Source organism: Stegostoma tigrinum, unplaced genomic scaffold, assembly GCF_030684315.1.
Source record: "Stegostoma tigrinum isolate sSteTig4 unplaced genomic scaffold, sSteTig4.hap1 scaffold_98, whole genome shotgun sequence".
In the NCBI taxonomy this organism is placed as follows: Eukaryota; Metazoa; Chordata; class Chondrichthyes; order Orectolobiformes; family Stegostomatidae; genus Stegostoma; species Stegostoma tigrinum.
Genome location: NW_026728821.1, coordinates 873,249 through 889,891, shown reverse-complemented (window position 1 = coordinate 889,891; position 16,643 = coordinate 873,249). Strand labels below are relative to the sequence as shown.

The 16,643-nt window shown below is 41.7% G+C and overlaps 1 protein-coding gene across 1 annotated transcript; it reads left to right on the top strand.

Annotated features, from left to right (window-relative positions):
- Positions 1 to 5,215: 5,215 nt before the first annotated feature.
- LOC132209468 (probable G-protein coupled receptor 139) lies at positions 5,216 to 8,668 on the top strand. Its single transcript, XM_059644524.1, has 2 exons — positions 5,216 to 5,311; positions 7,684 to 8,668. The coding sequence occupies exons 1-2, from the start codon at positions 5,242 to 5,244 to the stop codon at positions 8,589 to 8,591; spliced, it is 978 nt and encodes a 325-aa protein (XP_059500507.1). The 5' UTR covers positions 5,216 to 5,241; the 3' UTR covers positions 8,592 to 8,668.
- Positions 8,669 to 16,643: the final 7,975 nt, after the last annotated feature.

Here is a 16,643-nt window from a genome sequence, read left to right as displayed (position 1 = left end):
TGCCACTCCTTGGCCCACTGGCCCAGCTGATCAATGTCCTGTTGTACTCTCAGGTAACCTTCTTCGCTGTCCACTACACCTCCAATTTCGGTGTCGTCCACAGTTCTACTATCCATACTTCCTGTGTTCACATCCAAACCATTTACATAAATGACAGAAAGCAGTGGACCCAGCATTAATCCTTGTAGTACACCACTGGTCACAGGCCTTCAGTCCGAAAAGGAACTTTCTATCACCCTCTGTTGTAAACAACTGCACCTCCCAGTTGTGAAACATTTCAACTCCCCTTCCCAATCCTGAGACGACATGTCCATCCTGGGCCTCCCGCAGTACCACAATGATGCCACGCGAAGATTGCAGGAACAGCAACTCATATTCCGCTTGGGAACCCTGCAGCCCAATGGTATCAACGTGGTCTTCACCAGCTTCAAAATCTCCCCTCCCCCCACTGCATCCCAAAACCAGCCCAGCTCGTCCTCGCCTCCCTGACCTGTTCTTCCTCTCACCTATCCCCTCCTCCCATCTCAAGCCGCACCACAATTCCCTACCTACTAACCTCATCCCACCCCCTTCACCTGTACATGCTCCCTGGACTGGCCTATCTCCTTACTACCACCCCACTTACATTTGCCTCTACTGGCTCCATCTCTGCCTCTTGAACTTGTCTGTCTCCTCTCCACCTATCTTCTCCTCTATCCATCTTCGATCCGCCTCTCCGTCTGTCCCTATTTAATTCAAAATCTTCTCCCAATCCCTCTTTTGTGCCGAAGGGTCGAAGCCCAAAACGCCAGGTTTTGTGCTCCTAAGATGCTGCTTGGCCTGCTGTGTTTTTCCAGCTCCACACTTTGATATCTCAGATTCTGCAGCATCTGCAGTTCTCCATTACCTCTCATATCCTGGTCATTCTACTCTGGATGCCCTCGAGTGCCACTGCAGCCTCCATGCTGTCTGGTGATCAGAATGGAACAAAGTTCTCCAAACCAATGCAACCGATTTGATTGACACTCCATTTACAACTTTCAACTTCAATCTCTGAATGTGGTGGCAGTGTGTATTATCTGCATGATGAACTTCGACAACTCCCAAAGGCTGTGTCGATACCACCTCCCCAACCCATGGCCTCTGTCAATTAAAAGAACAGGATAACTGATCCGTGTAAATTCCATCACTTGCAACTGTCCAGTGACATCATACACATGGTTAACTTGGAAATTTATACAGATCCTTGAAAGTTGCCACCCAGGTTGATAGGGCTGTTAAGAAGGCATACAGTGTTTTAGCTTTTATTAATAGAGGGATCGAGTTCCGGAACCAAGAGGTTATGGTGAAGCTGTACAAAACTCTGGTGCGGCCGCACTTGGAGTATTGTGTACAGTTCTGGACACCGCATTGTAAGAAGGATGTGGATGCTTTGGAAAGGGTGCAGAGGAGATTTACTAGGATGTTGCCTGGTATGGAGGGAAGGTCTTACGACGAAAGGCTGAGGGACTTGAGGCTGTTTTCATTATAGAGAAGAAGTTTGAGAGGTGACTTAATTGAAACATATAGAATAATCAGAGGGTTAGATAGGGTGGAATGGGAGAGCCTTTTTCCTCGGATGGTGACGGCGAGCATGAGGGGGCATAGCTTTAAATTGAGGGGAGAAAGGTATAGGACAGATGTCAGTGGCGATTTCTTTACTCAGAGAGTAGTAAGGGAATGGAACACTTTGCCTGCAACGGTCGTAGATTCGCCAACTTTAGGTACATTTAAGTCGTCATTGGATAAGCATATGGACGTACATGGAATAATGTAGGTTAGATGGGCTTGAGATCGGTATGATAGGCCGGCACAACATCGAGGGCTGAAGGGCCTGTGCTGTGCTGTAATGATGTATGTTCTATGTTATCATCGTTACTTCGCCACTGTCACTGAAGCACAATCCTGAAACTATATCTCTCACTACACTGTTAGTTCAGTAAATCCCAAGGACAGCATTGATTTAATAATTAAGCTCTGTACCTTCTCCAGTCTGCTGTGTGATGGACGGTAAATATTGACGGAGCCAGAGGTGTTCATAATCCTTGCATCTAAAGTTCTCCTGACTACTTTAGATCTTTTTTGAAACTTTCACTTTAAGAGACAGTTGCCGATTTATCTACTGTTCACCCTGCTCAGGTCATCAAGAATCATGGTCACATACTCTTCACTTTTTTTGTCATTTAATACTGAGATGAGGAGATAATGCTTCACTCAACACGTTGTGAACCTGTGGAGTTTTCGGTCCAAGATCAGTGATTTCTAACTAGATGAGTAATTTGATTTCGGCAATCCAGTAATTTCTTTCGCTTCAAAATTAAATGCGGGCTCTCAGGATTGAGTGGGATTGGCGTTTCACCTTGATGGAAAGAACGAGAGTGTTGCAACTTCGAGGAGTGAATTGAATTATTGCTTGCTTATCACGTGATTCAGATTCCAGATCTCAGGTCCCAGTCAGGTGTTTTTTTCTTAAATCCAGAGTTTTGAAGTGTCCAGTCGTCTTTCCTTTCAACTGGTACAAAAAAACCCGTTACAATGATGACGTACCAGGGAAATTAGCTGGGCAATTTTTCCTCCATGTCACAGCGTTGTATGAAAAGCGATTGTTCAAGAATTCAAAAGAATTCCTATTGGGTTACCTGGGAGTCTCAGCAGCTCCATTCCAATCCACTGAAGTGCCTGGTGTGTTATCCAAGAGGAAAAGCAAGAAGAGACAAGATGAGCACACTCTGCAAGGAGAAGGATAAAGGTAATTCTGTGGGATTCGTATGTTAAAACTGCACGTCCATAAAATCATGGGATCGAATGGTCACCAAATGGCAATGATTCTGTAATTTTGTTTGAACAATCTGGGAAATGCGTCCGGTATTCACATTGGATCTGAAATCCGCTACGTTAACCCCACGCAGAAGATTACAATTCTACAGTGTAAAAACACTTCACAAGAAGCCACACATTGGATGTCCTTCGAATGTTTAACAGTCAAGCGACTCTGTACTTTCAGTTTTTTTGATCCATCTACGTAGTTTTCGGCAGATGTAATCAGCACAGCTGAAAAAGATGTATCTGGCATATGAGATTGCAATTAAATTCCACTTTAGGAGGCTACTTCTATTTCTGTTAACATTTTCACATGACCGTAAGTTTAGCTGCAATTTAATGCCTTCTTTAAATATAATCATTCTGTTAGATATCATCTTGAATTAACATTGAGCACAAATGTAAATCAGGCAGTTTAAATTCACATTTCAATGCGATAGTGTTTCAGTGCCTCCCCGCCCGTTAAGACCAGAAAAGGTTGGTATGAAAATTAATGATAAATGATAGTAGTCATCTTTGACCTTACGAAATATGAGCAATTTGTTTTATCTCAGCGTAATTAGGATGAAGAGCACCATCATGATTTAGAAAAAAGAATGCCTCAATTTAAATTCCGAAAATTTCACTCAATTTTGGGAGGTCGTTGAAGAGGTCGGGAGGGAGTGAACTTTCAATTGCAATCAGCTAGTTTTCTCTCTTACCTCCAATGCAATGAGTTGTGTACAATAGATAAAGCACATATAGAGAAACGCCAATGCACTTATTCAGTCACCCTCTGTGATCAGCAAAGCTGTCGTGCCACGGAAGGTGATACCTGAACTTTATTAACCATACTGAGAGCTTTTAATCAAGGAACTTTACCGTTTTGAGGTGAAGTTGACAACCAGTACAATCCAGAAGCAGGCCATAATGGAGCGATCAATTAACATCTTGAGCATGTTAAATTGTGCAGCCATCAACTCACGTTTTGTTTCCACGAGACAGATTTCCCCTGGTTTAATATAGAATTTTAGAAAACATCATTTAGCTATTTGCCAATAAAATGGCTGCATATCAGGAGTGCATTCTGCCATCACGTGTACCAGATTCGCACAGATATCTAATACTTCCACTTCAGTTTTCTGTATTATTCACCCTTTGATTTTTCGTTCTGTCATGTAATTGTGCATTACCTTCTTTTCCCCTTAACTCTGGCTACCTTTACTGGACAGAAAGCTAGAGATGGTTCAGGATAGCTCCATACCGACAGCATTTGTCTGGTAAGAGCACAAGTTCAGGAATTCCAGTAAATGCGAGATTTCCAGTCAGTGACGAATTAATGCTGGATAGGGGAGCTTAAAATCGAGGATGATACTGGACATGAAGGAAGGAAAACCAATTATACCAGCGAGATTGATAAAATAAAGCGAGCAAACTCCATCTGCCAGGCAGCAAAAATCGCTAGACCGAACTCGAAAGGCTTATGCCTCGTCAAAATACTGTAAGTGTTATCTCTAACACTGAGTTTTCAGCTCTAATAATCTGAATGTGAAGTGACAAGAAGTTATTAATTCCTTATTCATTGCAAAAGGTCTCAGGGTATATGCAGATTCGCCTGAGAGACAATGTAATCTGCTGCAAATGGTCTCAGAGATAATGGGAACTGCAGATGAACTCTGATGAAGGGTCTAGGCCCGAAACGTCAGCTTTTGTGCTCCTGAGATGCTGCTTGGCCTGCTGTGTTCATCCAGCCTCACATTGTATCATGCTGCACATGGTCCATGGGTTTCCTACATAATATACTGACTGGATAAGACATGAGTTCAGAAACAAATTCATTTCCGGGATCTTACCAGATGCACGGTATCTTATTAACAAAGATATTGGATACAAGCATTATTTACCCTCCCATCTGAAGTAAAGACGAAGATAAAGAAAGCAAATCTGCATGTCATCGATCGTACAGATGACCTGCCCCATTAACCAGTATCGTACCCCTACTGTGTCTGTAAATTTATTTTTTGACGTTTGCTTTATTATTTTGTAGTGCTGCTTTATCAAATGCCACTTGAAGATCATAAAGCATCATCGACATGCTCCTAAATAAGAAACTTTCTTTTACTTGTACCTCAAAAAAGTGTCTAGTTATTTCAATAGGTTCTATTAGCCTGGAAAATAATACTTCATTATTTCAACTGCTTTATTTGATCCAAATATAATTGTTAATTTTTAGTATGTCTAATCCATCAATTAACATAAGCGTGAACGTGAATGCACTAATTTGTTTGTTCAGAATACTGTCACTAATTCTGACAATGTTGAAGGCTAATTGGCCCCCAGGAGCTGAAGACTAGATATAAAAGTACATAGCACGGTGCTGCTTTTGGGACAGCACTGTGCACCACTACATTATTTTCACAGAAAATGCATGCACCAGGAAATGGACCAGCATTTGCCATTTATTATTCTCTTCTTGCAGCTTTCGGCGTTCTAGGTAATCTCTACGAGAAAAAGCCATAACAAGGCTTTGCTTACTTAACGATTCATCCTCAGAGAAGATGGTTACTTTTCATGCTAAACTACAGTGGTTAGTCTGGGTTTCCAAGTTAGTTTGGTATTACCTATTAACTTTCCTCATGGCCTTGAAAATGTTGTTCCTGCATTTACTCCATAGGTCATGACCCCTGACTTGAATGTTTCAGACCTGTTTGATCGAGAGTTTCCAGTTGGGGAATGTTCGGATTAATTTCTTCAGCAGGAAGTCATTTACACACATATTAATGAAATCTATAATGATAGTGGCGTACTCATTTAGGTTGGCTGATGAGATTTTGAATATGGATCAGTCCACAAACCCTAAGCAGTCCCATAGACGCCCTTCTGTTTCCTCACGCCAATGATGCATTACCTTTTTTGAAATGTGTCTACACGTTTCAATATCTGTTTGCAAACCAGAAGGACAGCGCAGTGAAGTGGTCTAACTTTCCAAAATAAAGATGAGGGTTGGAGCGATTGACAACTTTGCTGCTTGTGTAGCAATGCTCAAGAATCCTTGGACTTCTGTTGGGACAAGAGATGTGTTGGTGGTGTTTTTCTTGCACGTTCTTGACGTTGGACTGGTGAAGTCACTAGTCGTCACAAACAAAGCCTCAAGGTGTTTTGTCGCAAGACTGCTCATAGCGTGGTATGCTTTGTCAAGTGCAATTTTCACTTCTGCGTGGGATGGGATGCAGACTGCTATCAAGATAGCAGAGTGAGCACATGCATCAGGTAGTATGAACAGTATTTCAAAATTAAATGTTCTATATTGAATATTCTTTTCAAAATGCAAGAAAACAGTGTCCCTAAGAATCTTCTCCAATAATTTCCCCGCAGATGATGCCAGGCTCACCAGCCAATAATTTCTAGAATTATCCATTTTGACCTTCTTGACCAAAGGAACAACACTGGCTATTGTCCAGTCTTCCAATAAATTGTAGCTAAACAAATTAGAAATATTTCTGTTGAGGCGTCAGAAATGTCTTCCCTTGACACACTCAGTGTTCCAGGATTGATATATCAGGCACTGAGGATTTATGCACCTTGGTATTATTCATTCACTTAATGTCTAAAATTAATTTTCATTAGAAGTAGTAATAGAATTATTGAGCAGTCTACTTCAACACTTCAAACAATTTGTAGTGATTTGATCTGCAATGTTTTAGTGAGGCATGTCAAGAATTCGGATCCAGAAATGTTGATAGATAGAAATAATTATGAGCTACAGCAATGGTAATGAACTGAAGCCAGGCAGTATTACTCAGAAGCCAAGTTTGATGTGAATCAATATTTCCCTCATGGCAACTTTTAATTATTTGCTGACTATTTCAGATGATTGTGAAATTATTGCTATGTCATGCTTTCTCAATACCTTGATTCTACACATTTCAACACATGTTCACTTCTCATTGTCATTGTCCATTATGCTTACACACTAACATATTCAGCTCACAATTATTATTTCTACCTTTATAATTGTGTTTCTTTTTCTATCTCATTGAAGGCTTTAATGCAGTTCAGTTGATATTATTTCAAGGTGAAATAACATCTGCACTGTCGAGGGAGTTAAGGAAGTGTTTCTTTAAGGAAATGTTCTAAAACAGGAGTAAGACCACTCCTTACTGCAAATAATGCTTAATTTAGCAGGTAGGAAGCTGAAATGCCATTCAGGCCCATGTCAGTCCAAATGAGTGTTGATTAAACTTGAAAGCCTTAAAGCCTTGGAAGCAGACTCGAGAACATTTTTAAGTTCCAATAGACAGGTTAAACAAATGTCTGAGGATGGAAAATGTATTTTTAGTGTGCAGAAATGCAATGTAAAAGCTGTAGGTGTACGTGATTACAGCTGAAAAATGCATGATTTCTTTGATTAAAATGGCACAGAGGTCAGACAGAGAATGGACAATGTTTGAATGTTCATGAAGTTAGGCAGCAATGTAAAAGAACATCAACAGTGTCCTCTGTGATTAAGTGATAGAAATGTTGAATGCGATTGTATTTTCCATGCATTATAGCTTTACTAGCATTTCATCTATATGATACAGAAATATATGTTGTAACATATAAACAGTAATATATTGATTCAAAAGTCATAAAATATTGGAAGGCAGAAATAAAATCATAAATTTCTGGAAAATACTCAGCAGGTGTGCCAACATCGTGGAGAGAAAGTAAAGTTAAAATTTCAGATCCAGCGCCATTTCTTCAGCAGCATTTGATGTAGCTCTTAGCACTAGTCATGCATAAAATGTCAATTTGAAAGTCATTAGGAAGTAGACTTGAAGATTGATCAATATTTCAACCTCTTTCTCTGTACTTTTCTTGCAGCTAATTTGGCGACAATTGTGATCCTCTCCCGTGGAAGGTGTGGTCTGTCCAAGTGCATTACGCAGTATCTCATCTCGATGGCCGTGACTGATTTTCTCGTTATTATCGCTGCTGTGATATTAAGTCGGCTTCGTGTAATTTATTTTCCTGCTAATTTCCTTTCTACAACACCAGGATGTAGTGTCATTATTGTTTTCAGCTGTGCATCCAGGGACAGTTCTGTTTGGTTAACTGTTGCTTTCACCTTTGATCGCTACCTCGCCATATGTTGCCCTGAACTCAAAACAAAATACTGCACAGAGAAAACAGCAGTTGTGGTGATAACAGTTGTCTGTATGATGTGCTGTTTAAAAAACATTCCTTTCTATTTCATATATGAGCCAATGTATATGATTGATAAAGTACCCTGGTATTGCAGTATAAAAGCAAGCAATTACATTTCAATTGCATGGAGAGTATATGACTGGCTGGATCGTATATTAACCCCTTGTCTACCTTTCGTACTAATTTTACTGCTCAATGTTTTGACTGTTAGACATATTCTGCTGGCCAGCAGAGTCCGCCGGAGACTTCGTGCTGAAAGAAATGGCAAGAATCAGGGTGACTCAGAGATGGAGAGCCGCCGAAAATCCATTGTTTTACTCTTTGCTATCTCGGGCAGTTTTCTGTTATTGTGGTTGACATATGTTGTAAACTTTCTATTTGTTCAAATTTCAGGCAGCAATTACTCTATAGGTTCCAATGCTAATGACCCAAAATTCATCTTGCAAGAATGCGGATATATGCTACAACTTCTTAGTTCTTGCACAAATACGTGCATTTATGCAGGAACACAGACTAAATTTAGAAGAGAGTTAAAGGATGCATTTAAATTATTCTTTAATCTCATTGCTAAACTGCATAAATAGTGAACATGGCTGAACAAATAGTTGCCATAATGAAGTGCTTGTGTATAAATAGACTATTTAGGAAGTAAAATTTTAAACAGTGTACAAATAACATGCAAGCTTCACATTTAATTCTATTCCTCAGTTTTATATTCATAACCTCACATGTAGCTGAAAAACCTATATATTGGGCGTGGTACATTGATGGTAAGCAAATGTTCAAATCCACAAGTTATATGTTTAAGTTCAATGGTGTTTTATGTTTCGTATTTGCAAGGTAGCATGGGAGAGAATAAATATAACACGATCAGCCATCTGAGTTTGGTGGAAACTGTTTGCTTTAGTACTGACATGCAGGGGAAGGAAAGGTCCACATTTCCCAATTCAAGCCTAATTATGGCTCCAGATCCTCGCCATGAGTGTTGTTTTGGATGCACTTGGCGTAACCGGAAGGGGGCAAGGATGTACAATGGAAGTTTAAACAGGAGGAATAAAAATGGTGCTTTTCATTAGCCGCCAGCGCGTAAAATGCATTCTGCTCTCTTCTATGCATTACACAGTTGGCAGGTTCAGATACAAGAATGTTCCACTCAACCAGTTAATTAACTTAATAAGATGTGAGGCTGGATGAACACAGCAGGCCCAGCAGCATCTCAGGAGCACAAAAGCTGACGTTTCGGGCCTAGACCCTTCATAAGAAGACTTTAAATGGGTAAAAAGCCCGACTCGCTTGCTTGGAGCCAGGCGTGGAATGCGAGTGCCTAGTGGGCCACTTTTGGTAAGCAGAACTGGCGCTGCGGGATGAACTGAACGCTGGGTTAAGGCTCCCAATGCCGACGCTCATCTGACCCCACAAAAGGTGTTGGTTGATATGATGAAGGGTCTAGACGCGAAACGTCAGCTTTTGTGCTCCTGAGATGCTTCTGGGCCTGCTGTGTTCATCCAGCCTCACATTTTATTATCTTGGATTCTCCAGCATCTGCAGTTCCCATTCTTTTCTTGAATGTTAAGGGTAGTTCTTTTTAGCACAAGACAGTTTGATTGTGATTTAATCCATTGATTTAGGAATAGAAATCTGCTGCTGCAAACATTTTATGACTTGAAGCCATTGTTGATTCTCAGCCCACAGTTTTCATAAAGCTTCTTGGATGCGAGGCGAATTTATTGTTTAAGCTGAGGTGGGTGGCGGGGTGGCAGTGGGAGTGTTAGTACAAAAATGTAACAGCACAGTTTAGCAAAGGAATCATGCAGAGGAAAATGAACTTTTTGATTTCCAAGGGAGGAGGCTGAGGTTAGAAAGCATCGACTTTGATTCAATGAGTAATGTAAGTAAGACAGATGAGTTGATAGCGTGGATTGGCAGGCAGATTTGCGATGCTAACATCATTTCTGAGGCACGTTTGATGAATGGACAAGACTGGCACAGAGAACATCCATAGATCCGTTGAAACTCTACAGTGTAGAATCAAGCCATTTGACCCAACATATCCATACCAACCCTCCAAACAGCATCCCACGCAGATGCACTCAACTACCCTATTCCTGTAACCCTAAATTTTCCCATGGCCAATGCACCTAATCTACACATTCCTAAGCTCTATAGGTCTAGTGTCTTCAATTAGGACAGGGGAGCATGAAAAAAATGTGAGGTTGTGTTGCATGATTTATTAAGATTTCTGTTGCTGAAACATGAACGGCGATGTCTTGAAGTGACTTAAAATGAAGCCTCTTTATGTAAATGCTATGACTACAAAAAGGGATAGTCACACTGCTGGGAGTGTAGTACAGAACTCAAAACAGTTAGTGAACAAATGAAGAAGACAATTCAGTGAGTGCGTAAAACCAGCAATAAAGTAATTATATTAGATGAATAAAACTTCTCCTACCATTAATTTCGATAGGCAAAGTGTTTAGAAAGTGTAGGTTTTTTTGAAGTACCTACGTGAGGGCTTTTTAAAAACAAAATGTAGAAGGTTCCAGAAGGGATGGTGCCGTCCTGTCCCTAATTCTGGGGAATGAAGCCTGACAAGTGTTTGAGTTAACAGTGTAGAATCATTTTAATTATAGAGACCACAATAATACCCATTTTAACTTCTATACAGGAAACGTGAAAAGATGGTCTGCAAAACAAAAGGGTTTTGGAGCGAAGACATATCGTATTAGGAAACTTAGGATCCAGCTAAAGTGGATGGATAACAGTTACTTCTGAATAAATCTACAGCAGAATTTGGGGTAGGTTAAAATTGAAGTCATCATATCTGTTCCGTTTAGAATACAATATAGCAACAACAAGCTGAGAGAACCCTGCATGTTTATAAATTTTCGGGATTAGATAACAGCCTATACAGTTTAGCATGTATAAAATAAGCAAATCATTGGAGGCCCTTATTGTAATATTAAAAAGTAAGAGGGAAACTTAAGAAACCACTTAAAAGAGCAAATGGGAAGTCATGTACAGGCTGTACAGGACATTAGGAAGGCCTTTTCTGGAAGATAGTGTCCAGTTCGGTCCGCCCTGTTTAGGACCAATATTATGAAGAGGGAAAGGGTTGGTAAGAAATTTACCAGGTTGTTGCCAGATATAAAAGTTTTGAGTTATGAAGAGAATCTGGATTGGCTAGAGCATTTTTTTCTTTTCCCCTGGAGCATAGGATGTTCAGGGGTGACATTATGGAGGTTTATAAAATCATGAGGTGTATAGATAGGATCAATGGTAGGTGTCATTTCTCTAGGATGGGGCATAACAAGTCTAGTGGGGCATAATTTTAAGGTGAGAATAGAGACATGAAACTGGACACGTCGGCGATTTTTGTTATTTCACATAGAGGATGGTCCACCTGTGGAATGAGCTTCCTGAGGAAGTGATGGATTTGGGCACAGTTAGAATATTAATAAGACACTTCGAAAAATAAATATATATATTAACAAAAACCTTAGATAACTGATAGTAAAGTTCAAAGCAATATGGGCCATAAGCAACAGGCAGGTGTGACTAGTTTATATGGGGATTACATTCGTCACAGACAGGTTTGACCGAAGGGTAAGCTTCCATGCTTTATGACTCTGTGACTCTGACATAAACCACTCGAAGGATTATGGAGAATTCTAAGATATTTTATAACGACATCAATGGGACGAGGATAACCATTGAAAGAGCGTTAATACGTTTTCAGATGATATGCAGGTAGACTGGGTTGACAGATTTAACAAAAGATTGGTACAGTGACAGAAGGCCATAAATGAAGAGGTCAATGGGTACATCAGTGATGGATGGAATTGAACCATGAGAAGCGTGATGCAATGCACTTTGGAAGAAGTAACACATCAGAAGAAAAAGTTGTGAGTGGTGGGAAGAACAGAAGAAAAGAAGGATCTTGGCAAGATTCACAATGTACTGAAGGTCACAGGGCCATTTATGAGAGCTGTCAAAAAGATTTACAGTGTGCTTATCTTACTCAGTCAAAGCACATTTGATACAAGCAGGGAGGATATTTTGAAACTGTGCAGAACTTCTGTTTGGCCACAGTTGGTGTACTGTCTGCAGTTCTGGTCATCATACTACACAAAGGATGTAAGGGCAATGGAGGCGTTTCAAATAAGTTACACCAGACCTAATCCTTATCTCCCCTTCTGTAGCCAGATTCGTGCCTTTACCCTGCAGACTCTATCATGCCTCCATGTGCCTCATATGGAGTGTTTTGGCAATGAGCAGAGTTTCAATAAGCTGAGGTTATTTTCCTCAGAGAAGAGCTTGAGTGTGGAGGTAATCTGATCAAAGTGCATAATATATCAGGGTGTTGTACGTGTGAAGAGAAAGTAACTGAGCCTTTTCGGTGAAGTTCGATAATTAAGGTGGCACATTTTAAGCTGGAAGGCAGGAAGTTTAGAAGGGATTTGATGAATTGTTTTCACGAGAGGGTGTGTGCCGGCCTGGAATGCAATGTCAGCAAATGTAATTGAGGCACGAACGCTCCCAAATTCCAAAGATATTCTCGGATGAACACTGGAAACATAATAGCATTGAAAGCTGCAGGTGTAATTCTGGCTAGTGGGTCCAACGTAGATTTAGAGTTGTTCTGACATACAGACTCAATGGGTTGAAGGGCCTTTTCCAAGCTGAATGATTGTTTGATTCTATGATCACTGCCCAGGTGCATTGCTTTTGCACGCTTAACACCAAATATCAATCTTGGGCTCGAGTGCATTTTACTGGCCTGTCGGGGTGTATTGAGCGCCCCATGGAACAGACAGATTCTTCAAATTAAATACTCTTGAAAAGTGAGAGTTGTTGAAAATGCTGCATTACCCCTAATCCTTATCTCCCCTTCTCTAGCCAGATTCGTGCCTTTAGCCTGACAGACTCTATCATGCCCCCATGTGCTAAGCTGTGTCTGATGCTCACACGCTGCTTGCTGCTGCATCTACAGCTATTCCTATGGCTCCAGATACATGTTCACAATCTGAAGCTGAACACTACGTCATTTTTCCATCGTCTCCTGAATCAAAGTGACGGCCTCTGTTACTGCCTCTGTCAGCTGCTCGAGCATGCCTATGCTGTCCAGTTGGATATGAAGCCACTCATGTTTTCGAGGCACAAAACAACTTCAGTGGAATAACACTGGGTGTGGTTATTGGAGAAGTTATTTCAGATTTGCCCTCAGGCATCTATTTCTAATCCTTAGAGCCAGAAGTTACACAGTACCAGCTCATAGCCCCACAGGTTTATTTGAAATCATAGCTTTTTGAGCGCTACCCCTTCGTCACCTGAAAGAAGAAAGAAAAAACCTCCAGTGAACAACATGTCCTTTTGTTGGTTGCTTGTTCTCCAACTAATATGAAATACAAACACTTCTTCTTATGAGACACTGAGCTCAGGAAAGATTGGCATTGCGAGGTGAATCATGGCATTGGCAGAACTAAAGATTAGTCAAGTAGATATTTGAACCTATAACATCATTTCTCAAACCTGAAATTAGCAACTATCCCTGCACAATATTGCCAGTCGTTGTCCTCCACAGGCCCCTGTATCAACAAAGAAACAGGACTAGCTCACAGAAGGAAGTGTCAATGAGGCTCACCAAAACGATTTTTTTCTCTGTCTTGCCATCTGCCATTTAATTATCCTTTATTCTTCCAGCGATGCTGCTCATATCTGTCTGCAGCTCCGATGTCAGCTCCTTGGCAAACTGTTGTGTCTTAATTTCACAGCACTGTAACAATCACACTTGAACCCTGAAATCTGAATCTTAAGGAAAACATCCCACATGTCATCTTCAACACCTTATTTAACTGTCCTTCCAAATTCAGGGATACATCGCCGTTCACCCCAATGTCCCTCATTTCTCCTCCCTCGCCCAGTACCTTCCCTTGTACTGTGTCATATATTCTTTTGTTTGCCCACCTCAAATATATGACATTGCAATTCTCCAAATTGAATTACAATTCCAATTTTTGGCTCACTCATCAAAATCATTGCTCTCTTGTTGAAGCCTGAAACTGTCGTCTCCATTATCAACTCTCTGGTCAATTTTGGGTAATCTTCAATTTACCCAATCATGACTCCCACATTAATGTCTATATCAGTAATGAATACCGCAGACAAGAAAGGATCCAACTTGGGCATATCCAACACTATGACAAGAATTCAAATCACTTATCAATTATGTGGAGTAAGAATTATAGTGTTGCTAGCGATTTTTTTTTCTTTCCTCTCATTTACAAGCGTTCACTAAATTTCCAAAGAGGAAGGAAACACCAACAGAGTCCAATAACCACAAATATAGATTTTGAAAGGAATAAATCCTCACATTTACATTGCACCTTTCAACATCATTGGGACAGTAAAGTACTTTCCAGCTCATTAATCCTTCCAAATGGATTGATGAATGTAATGCAGGAAAATCTACAATCTCCCATTAACAACATGGCAAAAATAACCATCCTATCAGTTCTCATGACAGAGGATGACATGGCACACTGTTACTTGACAACACTGTGACATGGACTCATTTACATCCAGCTGATGTGTAGAGGGCCCTTCGGTCTCTGATCCAGAGGACGCACCATTCCGTCACTGCTCTGTTGGTATGAAGTGCTTTGTTCACATCCGGAAATGGAATTTCAAATTTCAAAGATAACAAGGAGTAGAGCTGACTGAGACCCTTTTTTCAGAAATGGGAGAGGGGATGGGGGTTTTGAAATAAATAGGGAGGGGGGGCGGATAGAAGATGGATAGAGGAGAAGATCGGTGGACAGGAGACATACAGATCAAGGAGGCAGGGATGGAGCCAGTAAAGGTGAGTATATGTGGGGAGGTAGGGAGGAGATAGGTCAGCCCAGGATGGGTGGACAGGTCAAGGGGGTGGAATGAGGTTAGTAGGTAGGTGGGGATTGAGGTGGGAGGAAGGGCACATTAGAGAGGTGGGGATGACCTGGGCTGGTTTTGGGATGTGGTATGGGTAGGGGAGATTTTGAAACTTGTGAAGTCCACATTGATACCATTAGGCTGCTGGGTTCCCAAGCAGAATATGACTTGCAGTTCCTGCAGACTTTGGGTGGCATCGTTGTGGCACTGTAGGAGGCCCTGGATGGACATGTTGCCTGATGAATGGGAGGGAGAGCTGAAATGTTTTGCTACTGGAAGGTGCAGTTGTTTGCTGTTCCTCATCTGCTTGATGACAAAAGTCTTCTTGGGGCCTACCATGGTGTTGGGGCAGGGGAGGTATAGGGGCGTGTGGAGCACTTCATGCGGTTGCAGTGAAAAGTGCCACGTGTGGTGGGGATGGAGGGGACTGTGCAGCGGACAAGGGAGTCACAGAGAGAGTGGTCCCTCCAGAAGGCAGATAAGGGTGGGGAGGGAAAAATGTCTTTGGTGGTGGGGTCAGATTGCGGGTGGTAGAAGTGTTGGAGAATGATACATTGGATCCAGAAGTTAGTGGGGTTGTATGTGAGGACGAGGGGTATTCTGTTTTGATTGTTATTGTGGGGAGGCGATGTGAGGGAAGAGTTGTGGAAATGCAGGAAGACACAGTGGAGGGCGTTCTTGGCCACTGGGGTGGGGAATGTTGCGGTCCTTGAAAAACGAGGACATCTGAGATGTACGGGAGTGGAATGCCTCATCCTTGGAGCAGATGCAGTGGAGGCGGAGGAATTGGGAATAGGGGATGGCATTTTTGCAGGAAGGTGGGTGGAAGGAGGTGTAATTTAGGTAGTTATGGGAGTCGATGGGCTTGAAATCAGTTTCTAGGTTGTTGCCAGAGGTGGAAACAGAGAGGTCCAGGAAGGAGAGAGGATTACTTTTGGGGCAGAAGGTGTTGGTGAAGTGGATCTCTCCTCCTCTGTCCTTTTTGGACCTCTGTTTCCATCCCTGGTGATAAAAAAAAACAGGAGTGTGTTGGGTGGGGCTGGTGCTACCAAATTCTCTGAAGCGTTGGACTGGCAGCGGGACACAGGCAGCAGCAGCAGCAGCACCAGTTCTTGGGTGGGACCCCGTCAACAGCAGCAGCCACCGAACCAGGTGGCCCAGGCAGTAGCAGCTGGTATTGTATTGGTTGCAGCACACAGTCAATCTTCAAAGTCAATGTCTCCATTCAGCAGGGACTTCCCTCACAGTACATTGGCTGTGGGCAGCCAGCTTGGAGTCAACTCCAAGAAACTCCAAATCTCCCATATGTTTTTCTTTTATTGTGAAGACTCCAAATTCCCTGTTTTCAAATTTTCTGTTTATTTGTCAGTGGAGTTCCCAGATTGGACCAGGTTAACAATCCCAATCATGGGTCACATAGTCAATAAAATCCACCAGATTCCAATCCCTATAGCTAGAATCATAGGTTACCTGTTTCTGTGGCCCTCCTCGCCTTCTGTTCCAAGGAAGCACCCAATAAAGACTAGACCCAAAACTTCATCATGGTAGGTGTATAGGCTTACCATTTGCTGAGCTCCCCATCTGCTGGCTGCCTTTTCATGCTCAGTGCCCTGTAATAGCTCGGCCTGAATCTGCACTACATAACATTTATTGGTTTCCTGGTTATGGTGTCACTCCCCACTTCCCTGCTGCTCCTTCCGGTCCATTGA

What these genes read in the sequence shown, in the direction of transcription:
- LOC132209468 (XM_059644524.1), top strand. Translation starts at nt 5,242, where the DNA reads ATGCATGCACCAGGAAATGGACCAGCATTTGCCATTTATTATTCTCTT. An exon ending in TGCAGCTTTCGGCGTTCTAG is followed by an intron (nt 5,312 to 7,683) that starts GTAATCTCTACG and finishes CTTTTCTTGCAG; the next exon opens with CTAATTTGGCGACAATTGTG.